Below are 17,874 nucleotides of genomic sequence, written 5' to 3'. Positions count from 1 at the left end.
GTCATTCAAAAATAAATAAAAACTAAAGACTACCTAGGATATATCATTTTGAGGTCATGTGCCAGAACATTAACTGGAAAATTAAAATCCATATACATGTTAGTATCCTGACCAGTGTGGTCTGGTTATAGAATGTCACTTTAATACTAAGGGCTCCTTATACAAAGCGCACTACTGATTAGCATGCGCTGAATGCGAAGAAGCTCATTCAATTCCCATGGGATTCTTCGCATTCAACACATGCTACCCAGTAGCGCTGCATTGTACAAGGAGCCAGCCCTAAGTATCTTTATCTTCCAAAGCACACCAGCTCACCTCTTCTTTTTTTTTTTTTTTTTTTGTATAGTTTCGATTAAACACTGATAGCTGATATAAACTAGACTTGGGTTTTGTTTCTAAGGTAATTTATGTCTTACAAATAATTGATGTTATAAGATCCTGTACACGAATCGTGTGCTTATGAAATAAAATATGATTTCGGGGAATCTTATGCGTTCTGATGAGTCTTTTATTTGTTAATAGTACTGCTAATGCTGCTTCACTGTGTATTCAAATAGTAGGTGCTTTATTCTTAAAAGAATAATGTCAGAATAAATTTAGTGTGACCTTATCTAAGGTATTATACTACTAATAATTGACTGGTGAAACTGAATTAAGATGTACACTTTAATATTAATTACTATTAGTCATTTTGTGGTTTGTAGAGTTTTCAGTTGTAATTTTATGTCATCATAGTTAATCATCTGTTAATATGGAGTATATAACTTATTTGTATTCCATTGGTTATGTTCCAACATTTATGGTATGTTTTGGATTTTATTTTTGATTATGGTTTTCTATATTCTTATGATTGTACATTACCTTGGTAAAACTTTTTTTTTTTTTATCTGAAAAGGCAGTTAATTAGCACTCTGAAGCTTAATATTCTTCTTGAGACATAGGCTGTTTTAAAAAAAATTCTATGTATTTAATAAATCTGGTTCCATTATGTAGCTTCCCACTATTCCAGAACCTCTGGGGTAGTGGTATTCATCAACCAGCAGGTAGAGAGAGAGAGAACTGAAAACTGAGCTGAGACATAGCTCTATTGGCATCCAGTGCAGCTCCTCAGTGTTTTCTATCTTCAGCAGGTGGATGGACACACTTTTCAGCCTCTTAGTTCTGAATGCTTTCCTCCTGGTCCATTTGGTCAGTTGAGCTTTGCAGGTGGCTTGAGTCTGCAGAGTCTTATCTGAAGGTCATCAGATCCCTGTCTCTGGAGTCTTGTGAATTTACTTCTTCCTTCCCTTTACCTCTCCCCTGTTTCCTGTGAAACTCTCCTTTTCCAGCACAAGAACCTTAAAAAGAGAGAGAGAAGGAAAGTGGTTTTCTGGAGAGTAACTGATTCTTGTATCCTGCTAACTCCCACTGCATAAGGAATATCAAGGCAAATGCAAAGCGCTGATAAGGAAGGCAAAGAGGGACTTTGAAAAAAAAGATTGCATTGGAGGCAAAAACACATAGCAAAAATGTTTTTAGGTATGTTAAAAGCAAGAAGCTGGCAAAAGAATCATTTGGACTGCTATATGATTGGGGGGGGGGGGGGGGGGGGGGTGGTAAAAGAGGCACTTTGGGAAGACAAAGCCATAGCGGAGACATAAAATGAATTCTTTCCTTTGGTCTTCACCGAAGAAGATTTGGGAGAGATACCGATGCCAGAAATGGTATTCAAAGCTAACGAGTCAGAAAAACTGAATGAAATCTCTATAAATCTGGAAGATGTAATGGTGCAATTTGACAAATTGAAGAGTAGCAAATCGCCTGGAACGGGTTGTATTCATCCTAGCATACTGATACAATTGAAAATTGAACTTGCAGAATTATTGTTAGTAATATGTAATTTATCTTTAAAATCAAGCATGGCACCGGAAGATTGGAGGGTGGCCAATGTAACGCCAATTAAAAAAAAAAAAAAAAAGTTTTCAAGGCGATCTGGGAAATTTATAAACCAGTGAGCCTGACGTTGCCAGGCAAAATGGTAGAGACTGTTATAAAGAACAAAATTACAAAGCATATTCAAAAGCATGGATTAATGAGACAAAGCCAACATGAATTTAGTGAAGGGAAATCTTGCGTCACCAATCTGTTACATTTCTTTGAAGAAGTGAACAAACATGTGGATAAAGGTAAGCTGGTCAGTATTGTGTATCTGGATTTTCAAAAGGCATTTGACAAAGTACCTCATGAGACTCCAGAGGAAATTGGAAAGTCATGGGATAGGAGATAGTGTTCTATTGTGGTTTAAAAACTTGTTAAAAAATAGAAAACAGAGTAGGGTTAAATGGTCAGTATTCTCAATGGAGAAGGGTAGATAGTAGGGGTCTGTGTTGGGACCGCTGCTTTTTAACATATTTTTCCTTGTCATCAGCAGCAGATGAATCCATTACAAATGGGTTGTGTCCACCTACCAGCAGGGGGAGATAGAGAACAATGAAAACCATAGTGCCTCTAGGACGGCTAGCTCCATCTGCCTCTCAGTATTTCTCTATCTCCCAGCAGGGTTGGACGCAGCTTGTTCAGCTCCTTGAAGATTCTGCCTGGGGTGGCTCCTGTGCTTTTGCCAGTTGTAGCAGGGGTGTTGTGGCTAAGTGGAGCCCACTTTAAAGGCACATAGGTTCGCCCTTTCCCTGCCTTACCCTTCCCCCTGTGTGGGTGTAGGCATATAGGTTCACCCTTTCCCACCCTCTTGTGCCTCCGGAGTACCTCTGTAGCTGTTTGCCTCCGACTTTCCTCACAGAGTTAAAAAAAAAACAACAAAAAAACCCCACGCTTTTCAGTGCTGCTATTTCTGAGGCTTTTCCTGACTGTGCAGCGTGACCGGAGCTCGTGGACTCAGTCCTTTGAGGTAAGAGCGGTACTCAGCTCCTCCGGGGAGGGCCCGCAGACAGCGTTCCGATCGGGGTGATTTTGGCGCGAAGCCGCCATTTTGAATTTTATTCGCCGTTTTTCGGCAATGGCTGCTGAGGGAGTTAAGCACTGTTCCCATTGTGGCAAGCACAGATCAGCAGCGGGGCTCTGTAAAATGTGCTATTTAGACGGTAGAGCCAGTACGAGCATGGCGAGCAATGATTCTTCCCGCTCGATGGAGTTGGCAGCGGGCGCCATCTTGGAAGCGCCGCATGGCTCGACCCCCGCGGTTGCAGAGGAGTTTGAGAGCAGAGGGGCGCCTTAGGCCGAGGCTACCAGAGGAGCTCCGTTCCCCGTGGCTCCTAATTCGGAGACGGGAGGTCAGGGTGAGTTTTTCTCCCCCGAGTTTGTGCTTATTTTACATAAAGCCTTCATGCTGAAAAGAGCTCTCCCGCAGGTGTCTGACACCGCGTTGCTACCTGTTCCCCCTCCGACTGATGATGGCCTGGGGCTGATGTCAGATGTGGATGCCCCTGAGCGTTGGATGCACGCTAAGCATAGACGGGTAAATTCCTGACCCCCTCTCAATCTCTAGGTATTTGGGGGTCCGGTTCGACACGGCCTCGGGGTTTGTCTTTCTACCCGACCAAAGGCGGTACAAGCTTCAGAATCAGGTTCGTCTGCTCCTGAGGATGCCTCGCCCGCGAGCTTGGGACTTTGCCCAGCTGTTGGGGTTGATGACGGCCACCTTGGAAGTGGTGCCATGGGCGAGAGCACACATGAGACCTCTGCAGATTGCCCTGCTTCAATGATGGTCTCCTATGTCCCAGGATTATCAACGCAGACTCGCGTGGCTCCCTGCGGCCCGACTCAGTATGGAGTGGTGGCTCTCAGACAGCATTCTGCGGCGAGGAATGCCGCTAGCACTTCCTGATTGGTGCCTGGTAGTAACGGATGCCAGCCTGAGGGGCTGGGGAGCACATTGCCAGGGAAGCTATGCCCAGGGTCTGTGGACACCCGAGGAAACGGGGTGGTCCATCAATCGCTTGGAACTGAGAGCGATATTCCAGGCTATTCTAGCCTTTCACAAGACTCTGGAGGGACTGGCTGTCAGAGTTCTGTCGGACAACACGACAGCAGTGGCCTACATAAATCGACAAGGCGGCACTCTGTGTCAACCACTGGCCGCAGAGGCCGCTTAGATATGCCACTGGGCTGAGCTACATCTGCAGCTTCTGTCAGCAGCTCACATAGCAGGTCAGAGCAACGTGCAAGCCGACTTTCTAAGCAGTTATCAAATCGACCCTGAGGAGTGGGAACTGGCAGACGAAGTGTTCCTTCAGATCTGTGCCAAATGGGGAACGCCCGTAGAGGATCTTGTGGCCTCAAGCACAAATGCCAAAGTCCCGTCCTTTTTCAGCAGACGGAGAGATCCTCGCTCGGCGGGGTTGGATGCCTTGGTCAACCCTGACCCCCAGGCCTCCTGTATGTGTTCCCTCCTTGGCCCTTAATAGGGCGGCGACTCCTGCGAATTCGGCTGCATCAAGGAGTGGTGATCCTCATTGCCCCGGATTGGCCCAGGCGGCCGTGGCATGCTGACCTCCGGCGGATGCTGGTGGAGGCTCCCCTTCCGTTGCCTCTGGTACCGAACCTGGTGACGCAGGGCCTGGTGACCATGGAGGATCCCTGCCGCTTTGGTGTTACGGCATGGCTATTGAGAGGGCGCAATTGAGAGACAAGGGCTATTCTAACAAGGTCATCTCCACTGTCTTGCAGGCCCACAAGCGTTCCACTTCCTTTGCCTATGCTCGGATCTGGCGCCAGTTTGAGGTTTGGTGTGTTTCTAAATCGATCATACCCATGCGGGCTTCTGTCTCGCTGATACTTGACTTTTTGCAGGATGGTATACAAAAAGGCTTGGCCTATAATTCCCTGCTTGTTCAAGTTGCAGCCTTGGCATGTTTTCGGGGGAAGGTTGTTGGCCTCTCCCTGGCTTGGCATCCGGACATTGCACGGTTTCTTAGAAGAGTGCTTCGGCTCCAGCCTCCCATGCGGGCCCCTTGTCCGGCTTGGAACCTGGGGCTAGTATTAAAAGCTCTTCAGTGTTGGCCATCGAGCTGCAGAGGCGAGCTTCGGAGAAGGATGTGAATCTAAAGACAAGTGTTTTTGGTGGCCATTCCATCGGCGAGACGGGTATCTGAGCTCCAGGCGCTGTCCTGTCGAGACCCATTTCTGCAATTTTCAGAGTCCGGAGTAACGGTACGTACTGTGCCTTCCTTCCTGCCTAAGGTGGGTTCAGCGTTTCACCTAAACCAGCCTATTTATCTGCCCTCCTTTACTAGGGAGGAGTTTCCAGAATCTTTTGGGCAGTTGCACCTTCTGGATGTGCGCAGGGCTCTGTTGCAGTATCTGCAGATGGCTAATGCTTTCAGGACCTCTGATCACCTTTTTGTATTATTGTCAGGTCCTCACAGAGGGTCTCCAGCGACTAAAGCCACTATAGCCCGTTGGCTTAAGGAAGCCATTTTTTCTGCATATCTGCTATCTGACTGGCCTCTGCCTGACTCCTTTAAGGCACATTCCCCAAGAGCGATTTCTTCCTCTTGGGCTGAGACGGGAGCACTCTCTCTTCAAGAGATATGTAGTGCAGGTACTTGGGCTTCTAAGCTCTTTTGCCCGTTGTTACAGGCTGGATGTGGCTGCCAGGAGGGACGCACTTTTTGGAGCACTAGTGCTTGCACCTGGTGTGGCTTGTTTCCGTCCTATCTAGGGATTGCTTTGATACATCCCATTCGTAATGGATTCATCTGCTGCTGATGACAAGGAAGGGAAAATTAGGTTCTTACCTTGGTAATTTTCTTTCCTTTAGTCACAACAGAAAAAGACCTGCACGGTCCATCCAGTCTGCCCAACAAGATAAACTCTTATGTGCTACTTTTTGTGTATACCTCACCTTGATTTGTATCTGCCATTTTCAGGGCACAGACTGTAGAAGTCTGTCCACCACCAGCCCCGCCTTCCCCCACCGGCTCTGCCACCCAATCTCTGCTAAGCTTCTGAGGATCCCTTCCTTCTGAACAGGATTCTTTTATGTTTATCCCACGCATGTTTGAATTCCATTACCGTTTTCATCTCCATCACCTCCCACGGGAGGGCATTCCAAGTAACCACCACTCTCTCCGTGAAAAAATGCTTCCTGACATTTTCCTTGAGTCTGCCACCCTTCAATCTCATCTCATGTCCTCTAGTTCTACCGTCTTCCCATCTACGGAAAAGGTTAGTTTGTGGATTAATACCTTTCAAATGTTTGAACGTCTGTATCGTATCACCCCTGTTTCTCCTTTCCTCCAGGGTATACATGTTCAGGTCAGCAAGTCTCTCCTCATACGTCTTGTAACGCAAATCCCATACCATTCTCGTAGCTTTTCTTTGCACCGCTTCAATTCTTTTTACATCCTTAGCAAGATACGGCCTCCAAAATTGAACACAATACTCCAGGTGGGGCCTCACCAACGACTTATACAGGGGTATTAAAACCTTTTTTCTTCTGCTGGTCACACCTCTCTCTATACAGCCTAGCAACCTTCTAGCTACAGCCACTGCCTTGTCACACTGTTTCGTCACCTTCAGATCCTCAGATACTATCCCAAGATCCCTCTCCCCGTCCGTACATATCAGACTCTCACCGCCTAACACATACGTCTCCCTTGGATTTCTACTCCCTAAGTGCATCACTTTGCATTTCTTCGCATTGAATTTTAATTGCCAAACCTTAGACCATTCTTCTAGCTTCCGCAGATCCTTTTTCATGTTTTCCACTCCCGGGTGTCCATTCTGTTACAAATCTTAGTATCATCCGCAAAAAGGCAAACTTTACCTTGTAACCCTTTGGCAATGTCACTCTCAAATATATTGAACAGAGTTGGCCCCAGCACCGATCCCTGAGGCACTCCACTACTCACCTTTCCCTCCGAGCGAATTCCATTAACCACCACCCTCTGGCGTCTGTCCGTCAACCAGTTCCTAATCCAGTTCACCACATCGGGTCCTATCTTCAACCTGTCAAGTTTATTCAAGAGCCTCCTGTGGGGAACCGTGTCAAAAGCTTTGCAGACATCTAGGTAGATTACGTCTATAGCACGTCCCTGATTCAGTTCTTCGGTCACCCAGTCAAAGAATTCAATGAGATTCGTTTGGCACGATTTACCTTTGGTAAAACTATGTTGTCTCTGATCCTGCAACTTATTGTCTTCCAGGAAATTCACTATGCTTTCCTTCAGCATCGCTTCCATTACTTTTCCAATAACCAAAGTGAGGCTTACCAGCCTGTAGTTTCCAGCTTCTTTCCTATCACCACTTTTGTGAAGAGGAACCACATCCGCCGTTCTCCAATCCCACGGAACCTCTCCCGTCTCCAAGGATTTATTAAACAAATCTTTAAGAGGACCTGCCACAGCCTCTCTGAGTTCCTTCAATATCCTGGGGTGGATCCCGTCCAGTCCCATGGCTTTGTCCACCTTTAGCTTTTCAAGTTGTTCATACACACTCTCTTCTGTGAACAGTGCTATATCCACTCCATTGTCATATGTACTTTTGCCAGTTAATCACGGTCCTTCTCCAGGATTTTCTTCTGTGACAGCAGAATCTATTTAGCAAATTTGCTTTTTCTTCAATATCCTGCATACCTTGCAATCGGGTTTCCGACCGCTCCACAGTACTGAGACTGTGCTTGTCACTCTTTTGTCCAACTTCAAGAGGGAAATAGCTGTAGGGAAGAGTATTTTGCTCTTGCAGTTTGACATGTCTAGTGCCTTCGACATGGTCCACCATGGCATCCTGCTGCAGCTCCTAGATTATTTCGGTGCCTGTGGAAACATACTGGCCTGGCTGAGAGGCTTTCTTACATCAAGAACTTACCAAGTAAACGACAACTCTACCTTATCACCTCATTGGAAAGCAGACTGTGGAGTGCCACAGGGTTCCCCACTATCGCCAACCCTCTTCAACATGATGTTGATTCCCTTGGCAGCGGCTCTTTGCAAACTGGGACTAAACCCATTTATCTATGCTGATGATATCACTATCTTCATCCCTTTCGAGAAAGACCTAAGTGAAATAACTAGTAAGATCCGACAAGGCTTTAACACCATGCTTGACTGGGCCAACTCATTTTGCTTCAAAATCAACGCCGAGAAAACACATTGTTTGATCCTCTCCTCTCACTTCAACAAACTCAGACCTCCTAATCACTCCTGAGCTCGTCCTGCCAATTTCGGAGTCCCTAAAAATCTTGGGAGTCATAATTGATAGATCTTTGACATTGGAACAGCATGTGAGCTCTGTAGTCAAGCAAATGTTCTTCACTCTTTGGAAGCTTAAGCGTATCCAGCCTTATTTCCCTAGAGAGGTATTCCGCAGCCTAGTCCAGTCCCTAGTTATAAGTCGTCTCGATTACTGCAAAAGTATCTATGGGGGATGCACATCCACGTTACTAAAAACATTGCAAACTGCTCAGAACACAGCAGCTTGACTCATCTTCGGTAAATCGAGATTTGAAAGTTTGAGCCCACTACGTGACAGGTTGCACTGGCTTCCTGTGAAGGACTGTATCGTTTTTAAGATCTGCGCGTTGGTGCACAAAATCATCTATGGAGACGCTCCTGCTTACATGGACACTCTCATTAACTTGCCGCCCAGGAACTCCCGCAAGTCAGCTCGCTCGTATCTCAATCTCCACTATCCAGCTTTTAGTGGCCTAAATATAAGACTGTCTATGCTTCCTCTTTTTCTTATCTTAGTACTCAATTCTGGAATGGGCTGCCCCAAGTGGTCAAATTCACCCCAGATCACCCGACCTTTAAGAAGCGGGTCAAGACCTTCCTTTTCGGTAGAGCATATGCTGTGAGCCCTCCTGGTGTCGCATCCTTCTGAGCCATGGCTGCCATAGCGACTAATTGTCACCTTCTCCTCTATCCCTCTCCCTCCTGTTGTTCCTCTTTCCCTCCTACGACACTACTGTATTTTGTATTATTGTTGCTTAATAGACTATTGTACGCCACATTGAGCCTGCCCGTGGGTGGGAATAATGTGGGATATAAATGCCATAAATAAATAATCTACATAGCGGTTCGCAGCATCTTTCAGTCTCACAATTCCTTTTTTAGTCTTTCTCCTTTCACTAATATACCTGAAGAAATTTTTGTCACCCCTCCTTACCTTTCTAGCCATTTTTTCTACTGCTTGCGCTTTCGCCAGACATATCTCTCTCTTGGCTTCTTTTCAGTTTCATCCGATATTCCTCTCCATGTTCCTCTTCTTGAGTTTTTCTGTATTTCTCTTGCTTTTATTTACTCTCCTTAAATAAAGGTTTGTGGCCCTATTTATAGCTTCTTTCAGCCTGGACCACTGTCCTTCCACTTCTCGTTTGTCCTGCCAGCCCATCAGTTTCTTCCTGAGGTATTCCCCCATTTTACTAAAGTTAGCACGCTTGAAATCCAGGACTTTGAGTTTTGAGTGGCTGCCCTCCACTTCAGCCGTCATATCAAACCAAACCGTTTGATGGTCACTGCTGCCCAGGTGGGCACCCACTCAGACATTTGACACACTATCCCCATTCGTGAGCACCAGATCCAGTGTTGTTCCGTCACCATTTGTCTGAGCAGAGCACTTTGAAAAGCATCCACGATCTCTCTACTTCTTTCCTATTCCGCATATGGAACCTTCCAGTCTACATCTGGCAGATTGAAATCTCCCAGCAACAGCACCTCTCTCTTCTTTCCCAACTTTTGAATATCCGCGATCAGATCTTTATCTAGTTCCTCCAATTGTGTCGGGGGTCTGTAGACAACACCCACGTGGACAGAGGTTTTATCATCTCTTTTTAAGGTGATGCATATCGCTTCTTCCTTTCCCCAGGTCCCTGTCATTTGTCGCCTCGATATCATTTCTCATACAGAGCTACTCCTCCACCTTTACGACCATCTCTATCCCTTCCTAAATAGATTATAGCCTGGTATGTTTGCATCCCATTCATGGGAACCATTGAGCCACGTCTCCATGATTGCAACAACGTCTAAGTCTGCCTCCAACATTAGGGCTTGCAGGTCATGAACTTTATTGCTTAGACTGCGAGCATTTGTGGTCATTGCTTTCCATCTACATTTCCTGGTATGTGATTTGGGGGTGTCTTTTCTCTTTGGGTACCTTCATATCTTTTTGTTCCACTTTCATTGCTTTTTTTTCTGCCTCAGTTCTATTTTCAGGAACATTACAATGTTGTAATGGAGGCAAAGAATTCTGTAGTGGCAACACTTGTGAGGGCAGATGCTTCTGTGTCACATAACGAAGTCTGCCTGAGCCTGCCGTGAACCATCTGTTCTTAGGTGGTTTTATCCTTTGAGGCAGTGGTGTGAATTTGGCTTGATTCTGTGTAGCATGATTTTGTGCAGTCTTAGAAGTTGCTTTAAGTGCATCTAAAATTAAAACCTGTGGAATGTGTTTGCTGTAAAACCTATCTCTGGAATTGTATTAAGCCACTTAGCTACACAGCTGGTTGGGACAAGGGGAAGACAAGGTTAAAAAATGCTCCAGAAATGTCCAAAACCACAGCTTTAGTGTAGGGATAGCCAGGAATAAAGCCAGCACAAGTCTTATCTGTGTGAGTTTCCTTCAGGCAGGAGACAAGCAAAGACCTCGAGGCTGCCCAGTTCTCTCAACAGAAGCTTGCCACACCTAAGCGTTTAAATTGTCTGCAGAAAAACCAGGTGGAAGAGGGGGAGAGAGCTCAGCACACTTTTCATTCCCCCTTCTCTGTGGATGGAGACTGCTGTCATTGTCCGAAAAGACTCAAACTGGATTCCAGTGTAGAACTGGGGCAAACAAAAGTAATGCCATCCTGATTGCCCTAAGCTCCAAGAGGTTGATGGACCATGAGGCTTCCACCTCTGTCCAGCGACCCTGAGATGCTACATAAGTACATAAGTAATGCCATACTGGGAAAAGACCAAGGGTCCATCGAGCCCAGCATCTTGTCCACGACAGCGGCCAATCCAGGCCAAGGGCACCTGGCAAGCTTCCCAAACGTACAAACATTCTATACATGTTGTTCCTGGGATTTTGGATTTTTCCAAGTCCATTTAGTAGCGGTTTATGGACTTGTCCTTTAGGAAACCGTCCAACCCCTTTTTAAACTCTGCTAAGCTAACCGCCTTCACCACATTTTCCGGCAATGAATTCCAGAGTTTAATTACACGTTGGGTGAAGAAAAATTTCTCCAATTTGTTTTAAATTTACTACACTGTAGTTTAATCGCATGCCCCCTAGTCCTAGTATTTTTGGAAAGCGTGAACAGACGCTTCACATCCACCTGTTCCACTCCACTCATTATTTTATATACCTCTATCATGTCTCCCCTCAGCCATCTCTTCTCCAAGCTGAATAGCCCTAGCCGCCTCAGTCTTTCTTCATAGGGAAGTCGTCCCATCCCTGCTATCATTTTAGTCTGCCTTCGCTGCACCTTTTCCAATTCTACTATATCTTTCTTGAGATACGGCGACCAGAATTGAACACAATACTCAAGGTGCGGTCGCACCATGGAGCGATACAACGGCATTATAACATCCTCACACCTGTTTTCCATACCTTTCCTAATAATACCCAACATTCTATTCGCTTTCCTAGCCGCAGCAGCACACTGAGCAGAAGGTTTCAGTGTGTTATCGACGACAACACCCAGATCCCTTTCTTGGTCTGTAACTCCTAACGTGGAACCTTGCATGACGTAGCTATAATTCGAGTTCTTTTTTCCCACATGCATCACCTTGCACTTGCTCAGATAGATACATATGGAGGCAACACAGATAAAAACACAGATAAAAAGAGACACACACTCATTCATTCTCCATGAGCCTTGTTCTGACTTGTCTTAATTGTAAATATTTTTTTATCCTGTCAGCATGAGAAGTCTTTTGCCTCAAGTCATAGCACCGATTAAAAGAAGAGATCTCGGATGGTTTTACAGTATATTGGATAATATGTAAAATTAATCTTTTTTGTGGGATATTTTTCTAGCTTTTAGGCTGTTACTAAGGGGCCCTTTTTCTAAAGCTTAGTGCACTCTAAAGGATATTAGCTGGTGCTAAAGTGCCACATGGCCCACAGGTATAAAATAGGACATGCAGCATGTCGTGCGTGCTAATATTCGTTAGCATACACTAAGCTTTAGTAAAAGGGTCCCTAAGTATGTTACTGTGTTAGCCCAAGCTAACATGATTAATGCATGGGAAAGACCCGTGTAAGTGCACAGTAAGGCCTATTTTAACCGCAGCTTAGTAAAAGGACCCCGTAATCACATATATCCCATGTAGTTAACATGCAGTAGCACCTTTCTCTGCATTAACAATAAGACAACCCTTCTAAAAATGTGTGGAATGCCTCGAGCAGTTAATGCAGAGGTTTTCTAGTTACCTCATGGCAACTGCAAAGTCTTACTGCGCTTTAGTCAATAGGAACCTATTTATTTGACTTTGCATATAAGCTGTAATCTGCTTAAATAAAATACCAGGGTCAAGGTACAAATGCAGTTAAATTATTCTTGTAAAATTTGTATTTAAGTTTTGGGAATTGGAGAGAGCAGAGGTAGTTTTCTGCAAATAAAAAAATAAAATGCACTTTGTGAACTGCCAGTGCCAAAAGAATATATATGAGTAAACCATGAACAAATGTGATGTTAATGAGCATTTAAATAATATATCCCCCATTATGTTTGTAGTACTGTATATTTTAAAACTTTCTCTTTTGTCTGCTCGGGAGCATTTTTCTTTTTTTAATTTTAAACTTGCAGTAATTTGTTCAAGGTAATTTGCCAAGCAAGCAGTTTGTTTGAACAGTGCAGCTTTTTACATGGGCTGATCCCTACTAGCTAAGAAAAAGAGCCTTTGCTTAAAAGTTACAGATGAATGGAGACTGAACCTAAAGCTGATCAATGTACAAGCCTAGTGTATAGTGACAGCCAATTGGAGCTCTCTTTCTATTTGCAATTTTTAGTGTCATTTTAAGTTGCTGCCTGTAGCCAATCGGATGTCTCCTGTTTACTGACATCACTTTCTAGCCAGTTCCTTCCAGCTGCAGAGAGCTTCAGTTTGCCTTTTTTTTTTTTTTTTTTTTTAACTAAAATGGAGGATGGTTTCTTGCTGTAAGGATTACACTGCTTTCCTGCTGGATTCTAAATGTTGACATGTAATAAAGCTGGCAGCAGGATGGTGGTGGATGCAGCAAATTCCAATGGGCCATTTCAGCCCGTGGCCCTTTTATACATTAGAGGTAAGTTATTGTGTGTTTCAGTAAATTGCAGCTCTGTGTGTTTAGCTAATAAATAGCAATTGTGATCCGTAGATAAGGAAAGCAGGAAGTTGTTTGTAGTAAAATCAATTCCATTTTGGTGCAAGCTTAGCAAAATAAGATGAAGCGTTAGTTTTTTATTTTAATGGTTCCTTACAAGCTTTAAAGTAATCATGCATGGTAAAAAGCTGGTTTTACTGCTTTCGGCTGTGCCTTCCCCATCCCCCTTCCAAGCTGTGTGCTGATGTCAAAGGATATGAAGTAACTCTTCCAGAAAGGTATTGGCTGGGGGAAACCAGCAGTTTCATATTTATGCTGCACAGTGCATTGATAATGTGTTTTGCTAGGTAGCAAAGGTTTCTTCGTGTAGTGCAATTACTGTGATTTGTAGGAAGTCAATCAGTATCTGGCAAAAATAAAAAAAAAATGAAAAAGCGGGCATACAAAAATATATTCTAAGAGGTGTGCGTTTTTTTTCCCTTGGAAAATGTGCATTCAGAAATAGGTACCTATATGTTTTCATGCACATTCTGTGAACATTTAGGTTAAATTGTGTGCTAAAATCATTGTATAATACACAAGATATTTAATGATTTGCAGTGTTACAGAATGTACTCATGAATATTTTGTATTTAGTGAACATTTCACCCATATTTATTGTATTGAAACAAAAAAAAATCTGTGATGACGTGATCTGCTGTAGTGCTGTTTTTCAAATATTTGTAGGTTGTGCTTCACCTCCACCCCCACTTTTTTGTTTTTATTTTATTCATCTACTCTATAATAGTTTCAGCTCTCCACCTCCCAGAAGAGTGAAATAGGACTTCAATTAGTTATGTCAAACCAAGCCTCTTGCAGCCCCCCCTCAGCCCAAGTGATTCATCCTGGGCCCCATTAACAGTGATCACATACTAGTTTGAGAACCACTGCTATAGTGAATAGCCTGGGCAAAAACTTAAGAATGTGTTACATGTTCAAATAATTTCTCAAATCAATATCCTTTTGTTTCATACTATTTCTCTCCTACATTTTTAAATAATGAGATTAAAATGTTAAATGGCAATTTTTTTGCCATGGATATTTTATTTTTGTTTTGGATTCGGACACAATTTTTTTGGTAATACAGGCAAACTTTTTTTTTCATAGGTTTGATTTAATTCAGTTTATAAAAAGCCTGTGAAAGTTATCCGTGATCATCCGACCTTCAAAAGATACCTTAAGACCTAATTTTTCGGAAAGGCTTACACTTTTGACCCGCCTCCGCACTGCTACCTATTGAATTCTATTTTCTATCCATATTTTCCCACCTCTGCTATTACTTGTCCCTTTCCCTACAATGCCGTTGACTATTTGTTGAAGATTTGATGTATGCTTTTGTAAATTACTGTAAGCCACATTGGGCCTACCCTTGGGTGGGAAAATGTGGGATATAATGCTGTAAGTAGATAAATACATGTAATGAAAATTAAAACTTTGTACAGCTGAAAAAAAAATAAAAGGATAGATTTCCATTTTTGTTAGATTAAGAATTTCATGAAAAGAAAGCATTGGAAATTCAGTTTAACCAGATAAACCAGACTCTTCTGTCATATCTTTGGAGAAGAACTTAATGCAGAGAGTGTTATTATTTTGGCTAGCACCAGACACTAAATTAAGGATAGAATAACTTTTGTCTGTTCCTAAGAGTTTAACATGCTTTATTTTAGCAATAAATCCTTGCAGGAACATTTTGTACCAGATGGGATTTTTTAAAAACTCTTTATTCAGACACTATATAGCAGTATAGTGTGTTTATATGAATGTAATCCAAACTAATTGTTTCATAGTATTCTAATAACATAGTGATATTAGTCTCTTTATTATCCAGCATGCCAGATTTTTCGTTATGAAATATAATGACCAACTCTTGTCTGGAGCTTCATTGAAAGTTTCCCTCCCACTCCTTTAAGAATACTCAGACCACCACTAAGTAAAGTGTGTTATGCACACTCCTCATGTTAATTCAAGAATTAGCATGCTAACCATATTAACCAGTTGCAGAATGGAAATGTGCCTTATAATTAAAGCACAGTAATGTTCCATGTGTTGTTAATGTACTGCAGTTAACTCCATCTGTGGTGGTAGTATTTTTACCTGCTCTGAATTATCTGCCACGTTATCAGCAGTGCAGTTAATGTGCAATAATGTGTAATAAGTGTATTGTCTCGGGGGCTAATACAGACAGCCTCACAGTAGAGCCTGCTCAGCACACAGCTTCTACCGGAAAGTAGTGACAAACATACCTCAGCATCCTGTACGTAATGAGCATGCAGATTACCTGCTATGGTTAAAAATGTAGCAGTAATTCGTGCTTCATTGCAAAATGTTGCTTTTCCTGTCAGTGTGGTGAGCTATGATTGGCTCATACACTGTGACAGGTAGGATGGTGACCAAAAAAAAGGGCGAAAGAGAAAAACAAGTACTAGGCCAAAAAAAAAAAAAAAAAGCATTCTGATTGGCTCCCCACCCCACAAACATGTCGACCTGCCCCACTGACCCAGTCTGACCATGATTTAAAAACAAATTCACTGTGTGCCTATTTTAAGATATGCCCCCTTGAGGCATATCTTAAAATAGGCAGGAGTGAGGCCCATTCGCTGCTGCGTCTGGTGCCACAGTTTCTGACCCCCATGCAGAGCATCGTGGGATGGAACGAGTAGATTCAGTGTGCCAAATAAGAGATATTTCCCCTTGTTTGGTAGTCTTCACCCATACTACCAAATAAGAGGAAAATTCCCTTATATAGCATATATAAGCTGACCTACACATGGCAAAAAGTTTATGTTGTGCATGCATAAGAAGTCCCTGAATTCATTTTTTTTTCCTGTGCATTGAAGCAGAATGCTTAATGGCCTCAGTAACCTCCATGCACTTTGCATTCATGTCTTCTGCATGAGATAACACCTGCTTGCGATGACCCCCCCCCCCCCCCCCCACACGCACACATTGCTAGTCTAGTAATATCCTGTGTAACCGTGCAGTTAAGCTTATGGTAGCCCCCACACTTAACACAGATGTTTTGCAGTTAACTTGTTTTAATTTTGGCAACTAACACACAGTACTTGCAAAATCATGCTTTAGTAAATAGGATTTTCAGTTTGTTAGCTGACTTTATTCCTCAGCATTCTTGGATGAAAAAGTTTGAGTTGAACTGCTAAGTAAAAAATGGGCTTTAGTACATGAAACGGTTGGCGATTTCTTCGAAAAATGGTCGTTAAAGGGTTGTTAAAGTTTTGTGCATCTGGGCCTAAGTCAGCTAGCTTGGATCTTTGGGATTCCACCTTGTGTGATTACCCTAGAATTCAATAGCTCTATTACAGTATATTAAGAACTAGACCTGGTCGTCGTCAATGGTTTCATGATGGCCTGAGACCACTTAAGTGCCAGACTAGATGTGCTGAGCAACTATGGAAAAAGTGAAAGACCCCTGAGGCATCTCAAGTCTGTAAAATTATTCATCGTTACTACCTGAACAAACTGCATGATGCTAAGAAAAATTATTTTCCTAGACTAATTAAATTGCCATCTAATACTAGTAAGCAACTTTATTTCCTCCTTTTCAAAGCTTACTTAATCCTCTTGCCCAACTGTTAGTGACTGTTATCCAACAAATGAGGTTTTGGCAAATTATTTCTGTCCCACAGTTGGAAACATTTCAAGATTTGTTCTTTCCTTTTCTCTGAGGACAAGCAGGCTGTATTATACTCACAGTTGGGTCGGCGATCTTTGCTGGCCTGGGAACCAGCATTTCACATAGCAAAACGTTTGGTAGAGCCGTCTGAGTGCGCCCCGTGCCGTACCGCACATGTGCCGAATATCTTCTCACCCACACTCTCAGTTCTTTTTCTTCTGCATGAGGAGCAAGTTTCTGTGGCTCCTCTGTGTGCCCGGGAAAGAGCCTTGACCGTTTTTGTGTTTTTTCTCTTCGGATTTCTTATTTGTTTTCATTTTGTGTTTTTTAAAAAAAAATTGTATTTCCCTTTATTTTCTTTAGTTCATTTTTTCCCTGGTAAAGTTTTCTTTCTTTTTCCTTGTTGCCGTTTTTAGCCTGCTTGGCTGGGTCCCTCTTTTTGTGCCCTTTTTTCTCGGAACAGTCGAGACTTTTGATTTAGCCAGTGCTGTCTTACCTTCCCAGTGGCTTCAAACGTTGTACTCGGTGCAACCGAACCATCTCAGGCACAGACACCCATTTGTGGTGTATCCAGTGCCTTGGGCCCGACCATAGCCCAGCTCATTGTGTCCTTTGGCTTCGTATGAAGAAAAGGACTTAGCTGACTCGAGAAACCCAGAGAGAGAAACTTTTTGGGGCTCGAGCCGGTCTCTCGGCATCGAGGTTGGCAGTGTCGACGTCAGCATTGATGGACACATTGACGTCGGGAGTGGAGGTAGGCATGGCTACTGAGAGGCGACGACACGCTGGAAGAAGCGAGGCATCGAGTGGGTTTCCACCCGCCTCGAGGTCTCCTGCTATGCAGGCCCCCCGAGACCATCCATTGTTGGACCCGACCCTGAGGCGATGTGGGAATTCGATGTCGTCTTTGTTGCACCGAGGAGTCTCAGTGAGGTGCATTGGGTGACGGCTAGGAAGCACCGACACCATTCTCCTTTGAT

The 17,874-nt window shown here is 43.5% G+C and overlaps 1 protein-coding gene across 5 annotated transcripts in view; it reads left to right on the top strand.

The window, feature by feature from the left end:
- PPP2R5C (protein phosphatase 2 regulatory subunit B'gamma) overlaps window positions 1-17,874 on the top strand; it is a 289,245-nt gene that overhangs the window by 28,045 nt on the left and 243,326 nt on the right. The window contains exon 1 of one of the 5 annotated variants that reach the window (XM_030215543.1): window positions 13,040-13,206. The exons of 3 other annotated variants lie outside the window; for them this stretch is intronic. In XM_030215543.1, the coding sequence (XP_030071403.1) occupies window positions 13,113-13,206 (94 nt within the window). In that variant the 5' untranslated portion in view covers window positions 13,040-13,112. Of the gene's footprint in view, window positions 1-13,039; window positions 13,207-17,874 lie in introns of those variants that run through there. One more of the 5 variants, XM_030215542.1, reaches the window with a different exon arrangement.

The sequence above is a fragment of the Microcaecilia unicolor genome, chromosome 9 (genome assembly GCF_901765095.1).
Source record: "Microcaecilia unicolor chromosome 9, aMicUni1.1, whole genome shotgun sequence".
Classification (NCBI taxonomy): Eukaryota; Metazoa; Chordata; class Amphibia; order Gymnophiona; family Siphonopidae; genus Microcaecilia; species Microcaecilia unicolor.
This window is presented reverse-complemented; position numbering and strand designations above follow the sequence as displayed.